General features: G+C 30.4%; 1 protein-coding gene across 12 annotated transcripts in view; it reads left to right on the top strand.

Moving 5' to 3' along the window:
* Positions 1-22063, top strand: part of LOC145241322 (epsin-2-like) — a 138132-nt gene that overhangs the window by 72970 nt on the left and 43099 nt on the right. For 8 of the 12 annotated variants that reach the window (XM_080104149.1, XM_080104147.1, XM_080104142.1 and 5 more), the window contains exons 5-7: positions 5480-5542; positions 18043-18130; positions 21557-21756. In XM_080104149.1, coding sequence (XP_079960275.1) covers positions 5480-5542; positions 18043-18130; positions 21557-21756 — 351 coding nt within the window. The remainder of the gene's footprint in view (positions 1-5479; positions 5543-18042; positions 18131-21556; positions 21757-22063) is intronic. The other 4 variants (XM_080104152.1, XM_080104146.1, XM_080104148.1 and 1 more) reach the window with 1 other exon arrangement.

Genomic DNA, 22063 nt, shown 5'->3' with positions numbered 1-22063 from the left:
GTTGCGACGTGACAAAATCTAGAAAAGTTTTTTTTTGGGGGGGGGGTATAAATATGTGTCTCTAAATTGAGAGTATTTGCAAATCCAATTATAAATTTGACCACTCCAAACATTCCATTTCATTGTTCAGAAAAACTGGTTATCCAATTACAATAGCGATGTTAATTTTTTATACAGCCTCAGATAATCGTTGTTTGCAAGAAAAGATAAGAGTAGTTTCTTTCTTTTTTTTTTCTTTTTTTTTTTCTTTTTTTTACATTCATAAAACTTGTTCAGGAGTTGTCTGTCATGATTGGAAAGAAATGGTGTGAGAATTTATTTAACAAAAAAGTTCTACACTGCTGTAACACTTTCATATGCTATAGATTATCCAACAGATGCAGGGTTGGAAGAACCAAAAATAATCGTTAGTTTCCAGTGCAAATGCCTTTTGGAATTTTTTGTCTGTCAATGATTGCCACAGTAACTACAACTATCTGGAAAAGATAGTTTTTATCAAGATTTCACCTCTCTAGATCTGCCATATTCTCTCTTTGTTCAAGTGCATTAATAGTTACCTAATGAATGTTGCCACTGTTGACCGTGCATGAATGATCATTCACTACAGAAAGGCTAACTACAGCCACAGGAATTACAACTATCCATAAAGAATAGTTTTTATCAAAGTTTGTTTCTCTCAGATCCGTCATGTTCTGTCCATTCGTGAGTGCATTACCTTGGTTGCATCATGAATGGTGTCGCTCTTCTATATACAAACGATCATTCAAAATAGATATGTGTACTACCACTTGTAGTAGCAATACACATGGGCAATAAAATGCTTTGGATAATCAGATTTCAAGGGGGTTCTGCTAAAATCGTTATATTTTAAAAACCAAAGCACTTTAAGTCCTCAAAATATCCTTTCAAATGAATTAATAAATAATAATGTACATTATATATTTTAAGAGTTTTAAGCAAATAAAGTGATAAAAATGTTAACATCATAAAACAGTATTTGTGATAAGATTTTGTAATGACCCCCCCCCCCCCAATTTGTAAATGGCCGTACCGCGTTTCTCTTAAGAATTTCGTCATGAAATTTGGAAATTAACTAGAACAGATGTCACTTTTAATAGATTCGGGTGTTTGAAATTCTTTTGACAACTCATTTTTTTGTTGTGTAAAAAAAGACGTCAACATGACGAGTGTTTAAAATTTCTTCAGAAACTCAGTGTTGATAAATCAATCTTTTTACTATTTTTATCTGTTAAAAGTAAAATTAATCTTCTTTCTCTTGTGGTACCAAGTAATTTAAAATCATGATAACGGGGGGGGGGGGGGTCGTTCTATTTTTAAAAAAAGTATCTAAAAACTGTAGCGGCAGCAATACTATCAGCAATAGCATTGTTGTAAACAAACTTTTTTTTTTTTTTTTTTTTTTTTTTTTTTTTTATTCCGGAATGAATTAAAAATTAAAAAAATTAAAATATGAATATAAAAAATGTTCTTACATATTTAATTGGAGCTATTTTGTTATAAGAACATAATTAGCTTAATTAGAGCTATTCAGTTATCAGAATATATAATTAAAGCAATCCCAACCAGTCCAGCGTTATTTCTGGTTAAATGTTAAAAATATAGTTGAAAAGACAAAATAAGCTTTGTAAATATGTAACTTGTGTGCACTTTTATCCAGTATTTAAAGGTGAATTAAAGTGTTTTGTTTTAAAAAAAAAAAAAAAAAATAATGAAAATGTGAAATAATTTTTCTTTTCTTTTTTTTGCTTCACGTGTGCAAGCAGTACCTCCTCCCAACTCACAATGTTTTTTTTTTTCATCTTTTTTACAATTTTTTTTCAGCAGATTATAATCAAATAGACCCAATTATGTATATATATAAAAAAAATGTAAAATCAATATTTAAATATTTGTGGGAGGTGCTCAGTTTTTAGTTGAGTTCCTATTTACTTGACTCCCCATGAGGACAGTTAGACACAAGGTCGGTTTTTAATGTAGGGAAAATCTAGCTCCTCAAAAAGGGGCAATCTGGGTAGAAACAAGCATAAAAATTATCTCAGTCATCAAGGATCTCTTTCACTGACAGAGGACAGAAAAAGCTAAGTGTAGTATCAGAATACTACACTGATCTTGGCCTGAAGTCCAGGTAAAGAAGTAGAAAACGTCTTAAACTGGAAAGTTTAACAAAATAATGTCACTTGGACAAAAGCTGTAATTGAAAATAAAACCAAATTTATCCAAAATTTGTGAATGATTTGTCAGCTTTAGCCAAAAGTGTTTTTTGGTATTTAAATAAATGAGCAAAAAATACTTAAGTTTTCCAAACGTTATGTTTTCTGTTAGTGACGTCACTTGTTTTAAATGAAATTTATTTTTGTTTGTTTGTCGTAATTAAGTTTCACACCCCTCATTTACATAATTTTACATATTTAAAAGTAATTTGATGTTCAAAATCTGAGGCATAACATTTTCAAAAGCCAATAATTATGATCCACGAACTGTAAATATGGGTGTCAAAGGTCTTTAAAAAAAACTCTCTTAATCCTACTTCTAACCCTAGGTACGAGTGGCAAGCCTCCTCCTCCTCCTAAAACCTTCTTTAGACTTAACAATAATGCTAAGTCCAAGTGGCAAGCTCCTCACCAAACAAATGGTAAAGTACATATATTTCTTTTAAAAAAAAATAAATAAATAAATAAAAAAAAAATGGAAAAAAAAAATAGATCCTTCCTTTAAAAGAAAAGTGCACAATTTATCATCCATAAAAAATAAATTGGTCAATTGTCCTAAAACGCTAGAATGATCTTGAAATGGTGAATTATTTTACATAAAATTTATGTGAAACTAACCCCCACTCTAAATTCTAAAATTGTTTTTGTTTTGTTTCTATCAAGTCTTCAGGATGTTCACACATAATTTCTTCAAATATTTTTTAAACAGCCTTTGTTAAAAAAAAAAAAAAGAGTATATTGTTCTATTAAACTCTTATTGTTTAAATAATTTAACTTTGTTCGTTTTATTAAAATAAAAAGTTGAAAAGATATTTTTCACTCAGTAATGAGCTTTGGAAGATTGTCAGTGAAAGAAATACAATCGCCAAAAGATAAGCGGTTCATTATTTCTAGTCGCCACTTTGAAAAATCACTTGCAAATGCGACTGTTTCACTCGCAATGTAGAGCCCTGATATATATACACACACACATCCATATATATATATATATATATATATATATATATATATATATATTAAAAGTTTGATTCCTATCCAGGTAACCTACATCTAAAATTTCAAATGTTTAGATCCAAAATATGTGGAGGAGTTTGGTAGAGTCTGCAATGGTCAACTCTTTCAACTTGACCTCTTGGCAGCCAAATTTTTGCCCGAAAACTGATTAAAAAGCTTGCTGCGTGTCTGAATACCCTTTATGTAAAATTTCAAATGTTTACACCCAAAATTGGCTGAATAGTTTGCTAGAGACCACAAAAGTCAAATCTTTTGAACTTTAACTCCTTGGTAGCCAAATTTTCTGCTAAAAAACAATTAAAAAGCTTGTCCTATATCTGCATACACTTTATGTAAAATTTCAAATGTTTAGACCAAAAATTGGCTGAGAGGTCAATTTTTTTTAATTTGGACCCCGATTTTGACCCCTTAACATTTCTGGTTTTGGGCTCAAATCAAGTTAAAAAGTTTGGTCCATGTCCAAGTAATCTACATCTAAAATTCCAAATGTTTAGACCCAAAATTGGTGGAGAAGTTTGGTAGAGTTTTCAAAGGTCAAATCATTGAACTTTGACTCCTTGACAGCCAAAATTCTTGCTGAAAACCCGATTAAAGATGTTCCCAAACCTCAATACCCCTTATGTCAATTTTCAAGTCTGTAGACTGAAAATGACAGTAGATTGGTAGGGAAATTTACACACACACACACACACACACACACACAAATTTCACTTTTATAGATATATAGATAGAAGACATATGGAAGAACTTTGTAAAATTATAAAATGGCATTTCTACTGTTTCTTTGTTACCAAACACCTGTGTACATAACAATTTCAGTCATTATTATAATTGACTAGAGATATTACAGAGCATACTTTTCATGATGATGGTGCTCTTAACCATTGATATTTGAAAAATGAATTGCTCCAGTTTCTGGAGGTTTTTTCTTTAAATTTTGTCATACGTCGTGGTATGGTAGCTTTCAATAAACTAAGCAGTTCAACTATTTTGCTGATGGAGGTTTCTGCTATACAAGCTTAAACAATTTACCCTTTTTAAAACTAGTCACACATTTTAACACTAGTTTTACTAAAATCTTTAAAAGATTAAATATAGAAAAAAAATGTACAATGATGGCATTTAGATTAATATTTTTTTATATAATCAGTCAGTGAGATATTGTAAAATTTGTACTGTTCCAATTATTTTGTCTTAACGATATATAGTGTATGTACATAATTTAAAAATGTGAGAATACATACAGAATAATCAGCTGATTAACTAAATGTAAATTCTATCTCTACCTATTTCCATGATAAGGTCATGTTAAATGTTATCAGATCCTCTTTGATTGCTTTAATCGGTTTGTAAAAGCCAATAACAGGTGCTATTGTGACTGCATCAAAAAATGTTCTTATGTCATGGATATCTACTTTCATTATTACCATCTTTGAAGCAGTTATTACCTTCAACTCCTATCAATTTTATAAGAAACTTGATTTTTCAGTCAGCTTCTTGAACAGAATTGCAGTTTGCTTTATGTGCGTTATCTGTGAAATGAGTTTCATTCAATTCATACAACACTGCTAGAAAAAAGCTGGTCTTAGAGAAAACATGTTACAATCTGAATATGCTAAATTTCTATACTACAAAAAAAATCATACTTAAATTTTGATACTTATTAATGAAATCGATTTCCACTTTGTGTAAACTATTGCTCTTCAGTTAGACTAAAACTCTCTTAGTAAGTGATAATATAAAATAGTAGATAATACATAAATTTCTTTTACTTTTTTCATAATGACTTAATGACATTTATGGTTAAGATTGTTGTAAAAACGACCTAACCATAGTTAAGTACTGTAATGTGTGAAAAAAATTTGTTTTGATGACTTTAGTTTTAAAAAATTACAAGATAGAGCTTAAAATATGAACTCCACATATGACGGTATGTATTTTTATTGAATAAAAGCAAATTAGTTCTTAATAGATAAATAAGTACTTTTTCTTTAGCTTCATTATAAATCTCTGCATATCTATAAATTTATATTTAATTATATTTATGAATTGCATTAAATGCGGAGATTCTTTTTCCATAGTTATTGTCCGTGCTTTCTGACCATGTCATCTATTTATCTTTCTGACGTCTAGATATTTCTGTGTAATATATTGTTTACTGTTTGTGGAAAGCGTCAATTCCACTCTCTTGCCCCAGTGGCTATTAACATATAAATCCTTCTCCCTTCAAACAGCAATTTGCACAAGGGAAGTCTGAAAGACTCTCTTCAGATGGAGATGCTGATGACAAGGATAGGGTAAATAATCCTTCTGATCCAATATTTATTTCTACTTTGCCTGTTTGCTTGTCTTTCTAAACAAAAATTTTTTTTTTTTTTTTTTCAATATTTGTCAGGTAAAATGATATATGATGTCTACTTCATGTGCATTGTTATTCTATGGTCTGTTACATTGTTGTTTGTGTACATATGTTAGATAGTTGCATGTGGGTCCAATGTGTGTATGAAATTGGAGCATCGACTTATGAATAAATCAATGCTTTCCTTCTGGTTTAAAATAAATGAACTATAATACTTTTGCCTTTTATAAACTTTAATTCAAGCAAGAAATTATGTTCTATTAAGTTTATAGTCTGCAAAATTATTTTCAGTTTTACAAACACATCATGGATATTTTATCTACTAATAGCATGGTACTTCTGCAGTTTAAATCCCGTTGTTCTACGAGTCTCTCTTGGTAATGCCAAAAAACGCCGAATCATACCGATTGAGCAAAAAATGCAAACAGATGGTAAAAATTGGTAGAAAAAAAATGAAAAGAAAAAAGGGCTGAGTATCATTGCACTTTAAACAAGTTTTTAATTTTATGCCAAGGAAGGAAAATGAACAATTTCAGGCTAAAATTTATTTGGAAGTCTCTGGAAACGGTCCTCACGTTTAGTCAGGAAACCCAGCTGCTGGCAACAAAGAGGAAGTGCAGAAAATAGCGTCAAAAGTGCATCTTGAAACAACAAAACTTAATCGACCGTTTCAGCTGGAGGTGCAGCAATGGCCAGTGCAGACATTGGACCTCTTGCGCCATGGCACCTTTTTCCAGAGGTCTCATCTCTGGCAACCTATAATTATAAGATTAATATATTTGTAAGTGTACAAAAGAGCTATACACAAAAACCTACAGAGTGCGATATTGAGTTGGATCACGCTCTCACTAACTGAAAAACTTGAGGGATATTTGCCAAGACAATTTTCTTTGAAATCCTTGACAGATCAGAGGCCCAGGGCACATGGTGCAAGTTGACGAGCTCGTCTTTAATAAATGGAAACATAATATTGAGGCTCTGTGACTTCAGAGGATACAACCCTGCTGAGAAGGAGGGTTTTCTTGTCACAGTTCCAGACTGCAAGTCAGAAACTCTCCTTCCAATAATTAAAAAAACACATACTGCCGAGGACCACGATAGTCTCCTATTGCTGGAAAGTGTACTGCGAAGTAGGATCCGAAGGGTACAAACATCTTACAGTTAACCACAGCTTTAATTTCGTGGACCATACGACTAGGGCTACCACAAATCATGTGGAAAGGATGTGAAAGGAGGCCAAACAACGAAATAAGAGTGTGGGACCAACCACCATCTGCTTGACAGTTATTTGAGTGAATTTATGTGGAGATATATTCGGAAAGAATCCTTTTGTCTCTATCATAAATCATATCGCAGAAAGCTACCCGCTTTAGGAGCTTCTTTGTTCTACATTCTCTAACAACCTTTCTTGGCCTACTTTGCCACTGGCTGCTTACTTTTAACTGGCAGAAAATACTATCCCTAAGGAAATAGCCTATCATCAGGAAACTACAATTTGCCCCAAAAAGTTTTAGCCTAACCCTAACCTACAATAAATGAAAAATGTTAACAATCAAACTTAAAAAGCATAAGAAGAAAAAAAAACTATTTCCTGGAAAAAAATTTTTTTTGCAGAAAATGTATTAAAGAAAAAAATAAATTTTTGCTGCTGTCGGCTGCTCCAAACTTTTCTTTAAATATAAAAAAAATTGTTAAAAATGACCAAAAAAGTACACCTTTTTCATTGGAAAAAAAAAAAATAATAATGAAAAATATATATCTCCCCCGCCCCCAACTGTTTGTTCCTTAAAACAAAAATACTTTTTTTCATTAATTCAAAGAAAAAATAACTTTCAATGCACAAACAAAACAAAAATATTTATTCACTCATTTAAAAACAAAAAAAAACATTTAAAAAAAAGTAAATAAAACGGTAAAATTTATGAAATTATTACGGTAGGTTGTTTGTTTTATTTTCTTTCTTTTCTGTTCATTTTTGTATAGACTTCCGTTCACTTTGTATAATCCGACAACTTTCGTTGTCTGCAGTGCATTGCTAAGTGAGACTCACAGAAAAACGAAATTTAAACTGCAGAAGTAGCAATATCATTAGATTGATGAAAAAGTTGTGTTAAAATAATGATTTTATTATGAAAGAATTTAAAAAAAATATATATATATTTGATGCAATGCCCATCAAACACAATCCTTTGGGTTTAAATCAAAATATTTTCACAATTTCCTTCACATCAAATTGGTGACCTTCATAAAATGTTGATCAGAATATACCATAGTCAGCTTGAGCAACATCCAAATTATAGATTGGATGTCTGTTTGAATACGATGCAAAAACTTTCTCCTCAACCAAGTATTAACTTAAAATAGTTTTTTTGCTGTATTGTTTTGACATTTCAAAATTTAAGTCATTTTGTATTTTGTAGCCTATAAATTGGTAAATAAAAAAAAAAATAGTGGTTAGGATTTAATTTTAAAGATAAAAGTTGAATATTACTGTTCATTTTTCTTAAACTAAAGGAAACATTGACTTGTGCACTGATATAAAATAAACGTCGTGGATATTCATTCAAAACAGTTGATATTTCTGGTAATGTCTAAAGGTTGAGGCTGCTTTTTTTTTTTTTTTTTTTTTTTTTTTTTTTTGCTTGTGAACTATTTTAAAAATGGACAGCTCAAAAATGATGTACCTACATAAAAAAAAATACTAGACATTTTTTTTTATTAATTTAATTACTTCAGTGTATTATGTGATCAAATCAAAACTTATTGCAAAAAAATATTTTTATTAAGAAAATATAAAAACTTGAGATTTGTTAAATTTATGCAAGAACATTTACACATACAAGTACATTTAACTGCATGCGTAGTGGAAAAGTGGCAAATGCCATAGGAAGGAATAGTTTCATTAATGTCACGCAATCTGCACTACATTTCAATAGACTCACCTGTCACCTACATCTTTCTTGTTCCTTTTTCACATTTCATGCTTGTATGTTTGTTTTTTTTTGCTAGCTGTACCTACTCAGTATTGCACATAAGCATTTTTCCTTTCTTTTTTACCTATACTGGGTGTTTTTTACCAAATATTTTTTCTTTTTCAGAAAAATGATTTTGAAACTTTCATTTTTATCGTATTGTTTGGTTATTAAATTATTAATTGAACCAAATATTAGAAAACTAAAACTAATTAGATGTAAATAGCCTTTGATTTAAACATTATTTATAACTAAACCCGTGCATTTTAGAAAAATACCACATAAATTTTGTTTTTTAATGCAAATGACTGCGGATATTTTAATTTCAAAATTATATTGTAAAATGAAAAGTTAATTATAAATACATCTAAACAGAAAGATGTGTGTATGTTTGTGTTGTTAGGTATATTTTACAACTTCCAGAAGAATTAGTGTATTCGTTTCAGAGTTGCCAACCAAGAAGAGACCACAAAGGTTACTAGTGATAACTGCCATTTCCTTCATGGGTGTGAAGCAACAACCCAGCAACTGAAATCGAGGAAATGCTTCTCCAGCCATATGAAATCTCTAACAAAATCTCAGGAAGAGACAAGATGGCTAGAGAATGCCTCCATCCAAATCTCCCCACCCGCACCTTCTGAGACCCTCTCTCCTTCTCCAGAAGCCCCCTTATATATATATATATATATATATATATACTCCCTATCCTATATCATGGTCTTCAAAGAGGGTTAAAACCAAACACCCTTTCATCATAGAAATAACATAAGAATACAATGAAATATCAGAAAAAGGTAAAATGATTGTAACAGCCTGAATACTAATTATCTAGAGAAGCCACAAATTACCAAATCAAACAAATCAAAATTCCATTTAAAGACCTGAAAAATTAAGGAATACCTGGAAAACATGTAAAAAAAAGAATGGAACACATGCACAAAGAACAAATTACATAGACACTAACCAAAAATCAAAAGGCTTTGAAAGGATGAAGAGAAGAGATTGTACTGAACTGAATACGAATCAGCCACACAACTAATCCACGCCTACCTAATGAAAACTGAGAAAGCACCAAAATGCACACTCTGCAACCAACAAATAATTTACTGATAGTGTAGAAGGCATAAACACATTTGAAAGAAATATTTTGGAACAGCAAGCATTGGAGAGGTATTCCAAGAAGTGGAGCCTCAACAAATTGTAAAATACTTAGAAGAAGCAAAATTATTCAAACTCCTAAATTAAACAAACAATATTTTACTTTGGAAAAGCAAACTTTTCAAGAAATTGACAGCATTTTACTTTTGAAAACAAACTTTTCAATAAATTGACAATAAAAACATCTTTGCATAAAATGATGCCCAAAGGTTAAAATGCTGTGAAACAAAACAAACTCTCACTCACTTCAGAAGCACCCTGGGTCCAGTAGAAAGTAGAAAACGCTAAACTGCCTAAGAACAGGAATATGGCAATCAAAAGTTGCTATGATTTATTAGGCCTACAAAACCAACCATTTGTAAATGTAAATAGAATGACAAGATGATGCAACACTGACTTGTCTGCCCAACTCATGCAGCTTCAAAGATCTTGCAAAATATAACAATAATTCATAAAAATTGGGAAACTGGCATATGATCACAAGCTTCAGACAGTGGGTACAGTAAATATCCAATACAAAGCAAAAAGTTGATGTATTTTTATTAAACAAAAACAATAACAAAGTGCTATTCTAAAGTATTTTTATATGATTAATACAAATTTCGTCTAAAAAAATCATGCAAAAATACAATAGCATTTTGTTTTTGTGTCATAAAAATAAATCAACTTTTTGCTTTATATTGGATAGTTATTGTACCCACTGTATATCTGCAATAAACTTTATTCAATATGAAAAATAACTTTGCTTATCTATTCATCTGGGTGGTTTACTCTTGTCGATTTATTTACCTGGATATATATATATATATATATATATATATATATATATATATATAATGCAGGAAACAAATTCTTATACATTCATCAAAATAATTGCCTTTTTTTTATTTTCCATTCAGAGCATACAATTGTTTCAACCTACCACCATTTATAATGTTCACAATATATGTATTTATCTTTTCTTGGTAAAGTCCTGATCAGTGCTCATGTATATACATAAATAAAACTGCAACTTGCACAAGAGAAATTTTGTTGCATTCTACATTCAATTTTATAATTCGTATTTCACCTCTTTTTATTTTTTATTTTTTTCTCCACAAAAAGGTTTTTAATATACGCATTTAAATATGTTTAATTATGAAACCCACATGTGATGGAAGTTAGCATGCAACTGTCGCACGAACATAAAAAAACCTCATTATCTTGTTGAACCATGCAGAGACCTATACTATATATACCATAAGAGTAAGAAATATTTCCTATACAGGTGGTTTTTCAAATGCGATTTGAAAGTACAATTTGGCGGTATAGGGTTAATAAGAGTATGTTCATTTGGAAAACCTCGTTTTTAAAGCCAAATAATTGTTTTTCTACAAAATAAATTATTCTTAAAGAATAAACAAGCTTTCGACTTAGAAAAAACGTCTTCCTTAGGTTTGACTTTTTTTTTTTTTTTTCTTTTTGTGAATCGCCTTCTCCATTTGAGATATAAAATCTCTTGTGGATGTGTTAGTCACGGTTGGTTTAAATGTCTCTTGTGCTACACGTGGCTGTATGTCATCCTATCCACAAGAGATTTTCTCAAATGGGAAAGATGTGCAAAAAAAAAATGTTTTTATGGGCTTAGCAACACTAGGCAGCCCTGATAGTTATTGTTATAAAACTATCTGAAAAGATATCATGACTAAGTGCTTGATATCTAATGTATAACCTAGTAGTTTAGTCTAAAAAAATACATTTAGACTCATCTTTAATACAATTTATAATAATTGCATTCAGAATTTTGTTTTTATTATGAACTTTTTCTGCAAATTTTAAATAAAACTTAACTGTAATATTTTTAAGTTTTGTTAAAAGTATAACTGTTAATCTATCAGCCTTCAAGTTATATAGGAGCATTTCAGCACTTACATCTAATCCATACAAAATAATCCAAATAATTATGCAACAAATAAGGTTAGCAACTGATATTTCCTGTTAACATTTTTTTGTATCAATAGAAATGTAAGAATTTCTTGAATTTTTTTTTTTAACCAAAGTTATAAGAATTCCATTAATTTGTTATGCCACTTTATGCATTGCTATTTTCTTATTTTTTACTAATTTTCTCAAACCATAAAAAATGCCCTTAGTTCCCAAAAATGCTCTTTTAATTTATTTTTTTTAATTTTTATTTTTTTATTTTTCTGAATGAATTCAATTCCATCTTATAATGTTCTACACTATTCTTGTTTAACTATATCAATCTATTAGCAAAATAATTCAATTAAGATTTAGTTTGACATTTCTACCTTGAAAATAAAAATCTAGTTCTTGGAGAAATATTAAAATATCCACCTTAGTTCGAAATTCCATTAATTTGAAGGTTTTGCAATTAAATCACTTTTCATTCTTTTCTTTAGTAAAGTAGTTAATTCTTTCAATTTCATCTTGTAACTGTAATTTTGGTTAAAAAAAAATCATTGCAAAAAAAAAAAGGGTTTTGAGGCAATATAAATGTTCTGTTAATGTTCATTGTGTCAACAGAAATAAAATGATTTTCTCTTAAAATCTTTTGCATAAATTGTGATTATTTTGTTTGATTTTTATTATCCTCAGTTTTGTTACCTTTTCGTGGAATTCCTGATAAATCTCAATTGAATTGAATTTCATAAGGAAAACAATGTTTCAATGAATTTCTGCAATTTAAAAGTATTGCACATTAATAGTTCTTGTATCTGAGGGGGGGGGCATTGTCTTTCTTTTACTATTGTTCTTGCCACTTAAGTTTTGACCAGTGTACCTCCGTCAGGTGTATCATGCATTTATGATTTTCTTACTATATTTAAATATTATTTATACACATTCATGTATTGATGCATCTAACTAATGATTTTCATGTTTATTTAAAACAAAAAAAATTTTTTTATGCAAACGGTATTGTCATTGTAAATAAAATCCTGCGCATGTATTAATGGAAAACCATTTCCGCCTAAAATTGTTTTCAATTTGTAGACCATTTCACTTTATCCTTCAATCACCATCATATCAATCAAATAACTAATTTATCTTTTCTTTTTTTTTTTTTTTTTTTTTGCATCTAAAATTTATGATTCTAAATAATGAAATCAATCAGCCAACCATTTAACTACAAACAATACAATTGTATACATTCAGAAATGTCTATTTTATTCTAAAAAATTAAGTGAAAATTCAATTATTTATACTAGCATTTTTCTTTTGACTTTTTCTTTTTTGCTTTTTTTTTTTTTAAATTATTTTGACCCAAATTCTTGCCATATTTTCCCTGTTATTTGTGACTTACCCAATTTATTGAAATTTACTTGTGAACTTGTAACGATGATGAGTTATTATTGGCTCATTTTTTCACACACTATTGTCCTCACCATTTTTTGTTTTTATTTCAACCAATTTGCCGTCTAGCTAGTAGTACCTCAAGGTCTCAATACTGGTCCTCAACCTCTTTCACAACACAAAATTTAACACCATTTGTGAAATTTATTAAACACACTATAAATATCTCTTGTATCACGTAAGATTGCTATAATTTTATTTCAGTGACATACAAGATGCATTTGCTGTATGCATAGTGGTAATGTTTGGCAATTAAAAAAGTTTGCGTGGGTCCCTGCTTTTTGGTTGGTCTCTCGGCTCCAAACTAATCGGCCATGTGGCTAACTTGCTGTATCTACTCAGGAGTTTTATTTTCTATTTTGTTTCACTCCTTGGCCCATCCTCTACTTCATCTAAATGCTTAATTCCATTTAAGATAATATTTACGTTTTTAGAAAGATAATTCAATAAAGGAATATGCCATTAAAAAATTGGTATTTTAACAAGATGGATAGAACTTTTTAAAAAATGTTGAAATTTTAATTCTATAAATATACTCAAGCTTTTTTTTCTTTTCCTTTTTATTTTTTGATAATGAAATAAACATATGGAATATTTATTAAAAGCAACAGTCACATGCTAAGCTTTTTTTCCTTTTTAAAAATTAAAAACAAATATGGACGTTTCTGAAATTGAATTCCTTATGGTATTATTTGGTTATTACATTGGATGACTAAAATTGTTTAAAATTTTAGCATACTTTTAAAAGATATCTGTTCAAGAAGCATCTGATTGAAATATTTTTTGTATTTATTTGCTTCCCTGAGAGCAAGATGTGACACAAGACCGTTTTTAATGTGGGGGAAAACCAACTCCCCAAAAAAGGGAGTACTCTTGACAGTTGGTAAAAATACAAATTGTCTTAAAAGGGTTTTTCCTACATTAACTAAGGACAGCTTTAGTGTAGCATCAGAACAGATACTACACTTGGATCTTAGCCCGAAGGCCAGATATCTGAGTGAAATATTATTTGCAATAGAAGCATGAAAACAATTTTTTCTTTCTCAAATAAATTATAAAACTTATAGATAAGTTTACGACCAAAATGTGTTGTGAAAACAGGCACTTGAGGGTTTTGTTTCAGTTACAAAAGGTGTTTTTGTTTAAATGTTTTTAAATAAGTGTGCAGTTCTTGTAAGGAAACCATGTCTTTTTTATGAAACACTCTTGCCAACTGCAACATCTGCTGCTTTATTATCTGACTTTCATGTACATTGCATGTTTTGCTTGCTATTGCTAGCTTATAAACATTATGCTTGATTTATTTTACTGCTTTTTTTCCATTCTTCTAAAAAAGGGGTGACCTAAAAGAATTACTAATTTTAATTGTACACATATTTCAGATTTAATTCATCTACATTTTTCTTTTCAATAGTAATTTAAAGAAATATTTTGTGGATGAAGCTTCAGAAAAGTCTACCTCATTTATTGACAATTTTAAAAATAATCTTATATTTTTTATACTGAGTCACCACTTACCAAGGCCAAAAGCCACTTGAGAATGGAGGTTAAGATTATCAGATGAATACAGAATTATACTAGGAGATGGTTAAAAAGATGGACGAAAAGGACAAAATTTGATTATTTAAGATACTCGATAAGCAATTAACATTCGACTTGAAGGCGATCATGTAGGTTACAAGGAAGCAGTCTATTTAATTATGGTATTGTTTGATCATTAAATTATTAAACCAAATTGTTATAAAAACTATGTCTACAAAATTATTGGATGTAACAAAAATAATTTCTAAAACTTAGAATCCTTTCATTACATGAGGATTTGCTCAGAATTTTAAAAACAAATGACTTTCTATTTTACAGTTTAATTCCTACCAAATTCTTTTCAAATCTCAAAAGGTCACAGTAATTCATTTTTTTTTTTTTTTAATAGATATTAGTTTAAAATGGTTTCCTTTTTAATGAACAAAGAAATGCAATCTGGTAGAGTTTCATATTAAAAAAAAAGACTCCATTAAATTATTTGCTTTTGCATTTCACTAAGTATATGATTAATAATTTATTTTTAAAAATTCTTATTCAATCCTCAGTTAGGTTGATGCAAGAAATACACATGAAGTTTTCTAATTTCACAATTTTTTTTAATCCACTTTTTATGTCTAAATATTAGTTGTAATCAGTGGATTTCTCTTACATTTTATCTTTTGTTAAAAAAGATCTTGTACTATTGCGTTATAATTTTTGTATAATTTGCTACATAGTAAATATTGCCTTTCAATCATTTCAACATTTGTGACAATGTCTATACAAATTGATGGTTGAATGATTAAATTTGTGTTCATTTTTTGCATTAAATACTAATCTTTATTAATCCCTAACTGTACATCAAACAAATACCATAATACTTACTTTGCTGCACCTTATCATAACAAAGGTTCATATAAAATTTCAACCAGATTAGCCCAGTTGTTTCTGAGCAAACTTCTAGAGTAAATGTGGTATTGGGGTAACTAATCCCTATTCCTAACTGTACATTAAATGGATACCATAATAGTTAGTTTGTTGCACCTTATCATAACAAAGGTTTAAATGAAATTTCAGCTAAATCAGTCCAATGGTTTCTAAAACAAAAAAAGGGAAACTAAGAAATATAATCTTGATTACTACTAAAGCTTTATTTTGAAATGCATAAATCAATTTTTTTGTAATATATCAATAACATGAAAAATGAACTTCTCAAAATAAAGACAGCAGGACTGCACAAAGGGCCCAGTATCTTTTTTTTAGCGGTTTAAAACAAGAATTAAAGGTAGATTATTTTAATACTTTACTGCAATTTCACAGTATATCCATTTCCCAAAAGTATATGTCCTTATATATTTTGGACTTGTGTTCAAGTGTATAAAGTTGATTTCTAGAATCTTGTATATCATGAAACTGCAGATAAGCTTTTTAATTACTTATGATATATTCTCCTGAAACATTTCTCGTTTACTTTGTGACTCGTAAATACTTGCAAATAATTTTATCCCAGATACAAATATTGAAAAAATTTCCACTTATGTATTTTAAGTTTTACAAGAGATTTAGTTAATAAAAGTATTAACTTCTTTACAATTTAATTAACTGCATTGAAAAAATCTTTATAAACCGGATTAAATATTAATAGTTCTTGAACTTTCTTCTTTATTTTATTTTCTGATGAGTGAGAAATACTTTTACTGATATTTGATAACCAGTAATGACTTTTTATTTTATAGCTACCACCAATTAATATTTTTTCTTAGTTCATTGTTTATATATCCCTTTTATTTTTCATAGTAAACCAATGAAATAACAAGAAATGCGTTTTCTGAGGGTGAAAATAAAGCACTTCATTTCTAAAGTAAGAAACTTTTCCAAAATGTTTAACAACTTGTATGGCTTGAGGAAATCTTGATTGATTCAACTGATACTGAAAGGTTTTCTTTAAATAATTCTACAACAAGTGATTCATCAAAAACTGCATTGAACATCTTAATGAGCCTTCATCTTCATGGGTGAAATTTCTATTTCTGATTTTTATAAACCATTTTCTGCATGTTCTTCATTAGCTGACTATTTCATGGCACTTCAGTTGCAGAATTCCTTTTTCTTTTTTTTTGTAACTCATAAAGACTTTGTGCCTTGGTGATTTTAAAATTTGAGAATTAGAATTAAGACAGAACTTACAGGATGATAATATATATTTATACATATTAACAGAACCTGTCTCGACATTGCCTGCGGGAAATCTAAAATACTTATTTTAAGTAAATGAAAATCAAGAGTAATAAAATAAAAATAAAAATAAATGCAGAAAAATTTTTAAAGTAACTTTTTCATTGCTTAAGAAGCCAATTGGAGAAGCAGGTGGCTGAAGTCTCAAAACAAAAAAATAAAGGTGGACAAAAATTTTAAATGACAGTTTAAAATAATTTCTCCTTAACTGGTTGCTGATAGAAAAAAATTGAGTTTAATATCATCAGATACAACACTATATTGTTGATTGTAATTATAAAATTAAAAACAAAAATAACCAAGTTTTAGGATGAAAGCAAAATTGCCGCAGTCAAGAAAGGATTTCTATGAGTGACTAATTAGAACAAGAGTAACTATAGTATCAGGACAGCTACAAAACTTGTAGTTTAATCTTAGATGTAAATGGAAATTGCTGCAGTTGGAAAGAATTCTTATCAATTAAATAAGATGTTTAGTGTTAGAACAGATACAACATTTTGATGTTTATTTTGTAGAATTCATGTAAAATAAATTTATTGGGACAAAAATAAAAATTGCCTCAGTCTAAAAGGATTTTTCCAAAAGTGAACAATGATATAAAAGATTAAGTCTATCAAAACCAAAAATACAATGTAATGAAAATTTGTTTAAAAAAAATAAAAAATAAAAAGGAAGAAAGAATTATTTGGGCAAAAGTTTAAAAAAAAAAAAAAAAAAAAAAAAAATGCTACATAGGATTTCAAAAGCACAAGACAAAAGAAAAAAGATTAAGTATATCATTAGAAATTATGTAACAGTTTAACATGGATTCCGTTTAAATTTTAACAAGAGAAAAGCAGACATAGAATAAAAAAAAATTGTATTATGATAGGATAAATAAATCAAGACGGGTATATTTTGAAGTGTGAAGTAATTATAATGTAGTGAATGCTAAGCAGTAATTTTGTGGAAATCATGAAGTCTAAGAATATTGTAAAGAAAATGTACTTATTGTTTATGGAAAATGTTGGGATGAAAATATGGTATGCTATCAGTATTTATAAATGTATAGAAGCGTGTAAGTGCAGTAATATTTCTTTTAAAGTTTCAGGGGTCAAACATTTGTAAGAAACTCCACTGCAAAGAACTTCATTATGGCATTGAATCTCTTTTCACAATTAAAAAAAAAATCAACATTTTTTATTTATACACATTTCAGATTCAGCTTGATTCTGGCAGTCCTAATCTCCAAGGTGATACTGTTGGGTTTCAAGTTCCTTATATTGGTGCCACTGGTTACAATGATAGTAAGTATATCTCTATATTTTCTTGGATTTCAGTATTCATCTCTATAAACAATGAAAATTCTGCTAACTACTTTTAGGTTATTATACCTACAAATGTGAAATTTAGTAAGATTGATCTCTATGTAGATAGTTTAAAGCGTCTTATTTATATTTGTTCTTTTAAGTCCTCAACGGAGGTAGGGGCAATATCCCCACCCACACACTACATATACTCATATTAACTTGGAATTTTAATGAGATTGTAAAGATAAATACATTTTAAGATGGGGGGTTTAATAATACTACTACAAAATTAAACCCTAAACTCATAATTTCAGTTGTGTAAGTTCTATTTTAACATTTTGTTATTCAAAGTATTTTTAGCTGTCTGATAACTTAAAGTTTCATATGTGATCGTTATTACGAACCTATCCTGAGATGAGAATTTTCAGTCAGAATGAATACATCTTTAGCAATTTTGAGTTGAAGCTGCTGGCAATTATTTAATTTTCATTTTTTATGTTCAAATATGAATGATATGCGAATAATTGGTTGTATCAAATTTATCATAAATGTAGTTGATAACTTGGACAGAATTACATTGATTTTATGTCTAACCTTGTTATAATGAAATGATGGCTGGTCAAAGATGAAACCAACTCCATCCAACTACAGTGAATGCTGTTGCAATAATTATATTTTTCAGAAATCCAATAATCTGGTTAGTGTATATATTGCATATTACATTGATCTCATGAACTGAAAAGCTGAAGATTCTGAAGGTTCAACTTCATGTGCCCACTTTTATTTGCTCTATGCAGAATCTCTGATGGATTCCTCTGGAGTTGTCTAGTCCACTAAGAATTCCCATCTGCTAATCATCATATGATCCCCCTTTACTACTGTTTCTCGACTTCTGTTCCTGCTATTCTCACACATCTCAAATTTTATTGTCTTGAACTTTCAACAGTTAATTCCGATTCTAGAACTATTGAAAATCACTTCATATTGTTGCAATGTCATTAATGTTATCTCGTTGAATTGGTTTCTCCCCTGTCCTGCACATGATGTGCATTGCAATCCTGAGCAAGTAAGATCACACGAGATAGATAACAAATCATTATTCCCTTGAAGGCTGACCACCTGGGGACCTGAGCATGAAGCCAAATCCTCCTCTCCAGCTATGGTATAGCTGGAAATGTCTTCTCAGTTATTAAATCCTTTCTCTCTGATAGGTTCATAAGAGTAGTAGTTAATGGGCAAAAATCAGAAGCTCATATTATTAACGCTGGAGTCCTTCAGGGGTCCATCCTGAGCCCAACTCTCTTCCTGATCTACATTAATGATCTTCCAAATCACATCCTTATATCATTCGTAGACATTTATGCTGATAACACTACCATGTATGGTAACACATATAAGACCGTAAACAACCAAGTTCTCTCCGATTCTCTCTCCTCTGATCTTGAGCACATGGTACAATGAGTGGCTGGTTAATTTTAATGCATCTAAAACCAAGTTTTTATCTTTACATCATCAACGCTCTGATCCCCATCTGGCATCAATTGAAATGAATGGCTCTCGTCTTGGGGAGGCCTCATGTTTTGATAAGCTTCTGGGCTTGACCTTTACTCTTGATTTGAAATGGAACACGTACATCAAATCTGTTGCGAAGGCTGCTGAAAAAATGATGGGATCCTTCTATCGCTCCAGTAGATATCTCTATCTATATAAGAGCCAGGTACGCCCAAGGATGGAGTACTGTTGTCACATCTGGGCAGGAGCTGCTAGAAAGGACTTGTCCTGCCTTGATAGAGTTCAAAATAGACTTCGTAGCCTCGTGGGAGATGTCCTTTTCTCTTCCCTGCAACCTCTCACAGAAGAGATGTTGCGAATTTTATCTTTATTTTCATGCCATGTGCTCGACTGAGCTTCAATCTATGGTCCGCCCTCACCAACTTTCACAAGAAACACTTGTCTAGCTGAAAACACTATCAATAATTCCCCCACTCTTTATCTGTACCTAAACCTAAACATAGATTCCATGAACAAAGCTTCTTTCTTAGAAGAGCACGCCTGTGGAACTGTCTTCCGTTTTCCTGCTTTCCAGCTGACTACAATCTGATTGTCTTCAAGTCCAACATAAACAAGTTTTTGATTAGCTGTTCCACTTGAGTTAACAAATTTACCAAATTTCCATTACTAACGATTACTATATTGTCCAGTTGATAACTGTACACTCTTAACCCTTATCCTCGAGTGGTTTATGGGCCTTGATAAGTGATTATCTCTATGTAAAAAAAAAAAAAAGAAAGAAAATGAGCAAATCTATTATATTTGTAGGTTTTGTGTTTTATAATATTTGCATCAATCAAAATTTTTTGCAGTTTTATAATTGCAGGTCGTACATTCGGATGTATCTTAATTTCTAAGTAAATGGATGCAAGTCACTTTTATCTAACCAATATGGGTTCTAGTTAGCACAATATTTTCTCTTGGCCCAGCTAATAATTTAAGATCTTCCGATCTGATTGTGATTTGATGTTTTGTATAGCGTATTTTCACTTTCCCACTATCTTTTTGAATTATTTTAGCTCATTTATCTTTTTGCAACACGTTTGGGGGGGGGGGTCCGATTTTTTACAGTTTTTAACATTGTTTTTTTATATATAATATTTAAACAGGGTTATTACTTTGCTTTGTTTTGATTTTACTACCCCCCCCCCAAACATACGCACCTCTAAACACCCGAGCAATGCCGGGAACCCCTGCTAGTCTAATATATAAAAGGCAAAATGTGTGTATGTCTCTCGGACGACAAATATCAAAAAATTGGCCAAAAAAACATTAATTCCTTCACCCTCAACTGGGCAGTTTTCTACAAGGATATTTTCAAAAGTCATTGTCTCCATTGGATTGACTACCTTTAATTCCAATGCTTGTGACTTCCGGTTTTGCAATGGACGCATCAGCTAAGACATTATATTATTTTTTTTTTTTTTTTTTTCGCCGTCTTTTCCTCCTTTACATTACGGGTTCAAGCCTGCCTGCCTACTACCACTTGTGTGTATATATATATATATATATCTTTCTCTACCCGGGCTGCCTACTGTCCTTCCCCACACACCTCTTTACACCTCAGCACCCCCACTACTTTTTTAACACCTCTCAACCCGGGTTGCCTACTGGGGTTCCTTACTATACCACCTCTCCACACCTGGGCAACACCAGGTACCTCTGCTTGTCTTTCATAAATCTTAACGCTATTTCTATAAGTAATAGCTAAATTTACATTTTCACCAATTTCACAATTTGAAATTTCTGTTGTCTTATCTGAAATTCATACAACTGAACACGAATCAGGAATTCACAACAAATTTATCAGTTGTTTTCTTTGAAATTGTCTCAAATGAACATTTTTTTTTTTTTGTTTGTTTCTGCTTTTAGATTCGCCAACACAACGTCGAAGATTATCTTCAGATTTGGAGTCTGCCCGTCCATCATCTTTGGGAGAGGAGGAGTTACAATTACAGTTAGCTTTGGCTATGAGCAAAGAGGAACACGAAGAAGAACTTAAAAAGCAAAAAAGTGATGATATCAAATTAGCCATGGCAATAGAACAAAGCAAAAAAGATTCAAGTGATGAGGTAGGTTTTCATGACTTTTTATTGAAACAATCTTTTGAAAACAGTTTTGCTTTTTAATAGGAATTTACAAGTTAAATTACTGACGTTTCTGAATTTTTGAGATAGGATTGGTTATTTGTATTATTATTCATCGGACTACTGTTCTCATCTTGAGTGTAATTTTCACAACGTTTCCGTAGATGTAACCTCCAACCTTCTTCAGGTGTATCGTGTCGAACTCGGGAATTTGGACGATATTTCGAGCAGAACCCTTTATTTACGTCACAAGAGTAGCATGCTCTTGTTCTGTCAGCCATGACTGGGTAGA

The sequence above is a fragment of the Euprymna scolopes genome, chromosome 20 (genome assembly GCF_053919585.1).
Source record: "Euprymna scolopes isolate OS-2025 chromosome 20, ASM5391958v1, whole genome shotgun sequence".
Classification (NCBI taxonomy): domain Eukaryota; kingdom Metazoa; phylum Mollusca; class Cephalopoda; order Sepiida; family Sepiolidae; genus Euprymna; species Euprymna scolopes.
This window is presented reverse-complemented; position numbering and strand designations above follow the sequence as displayed.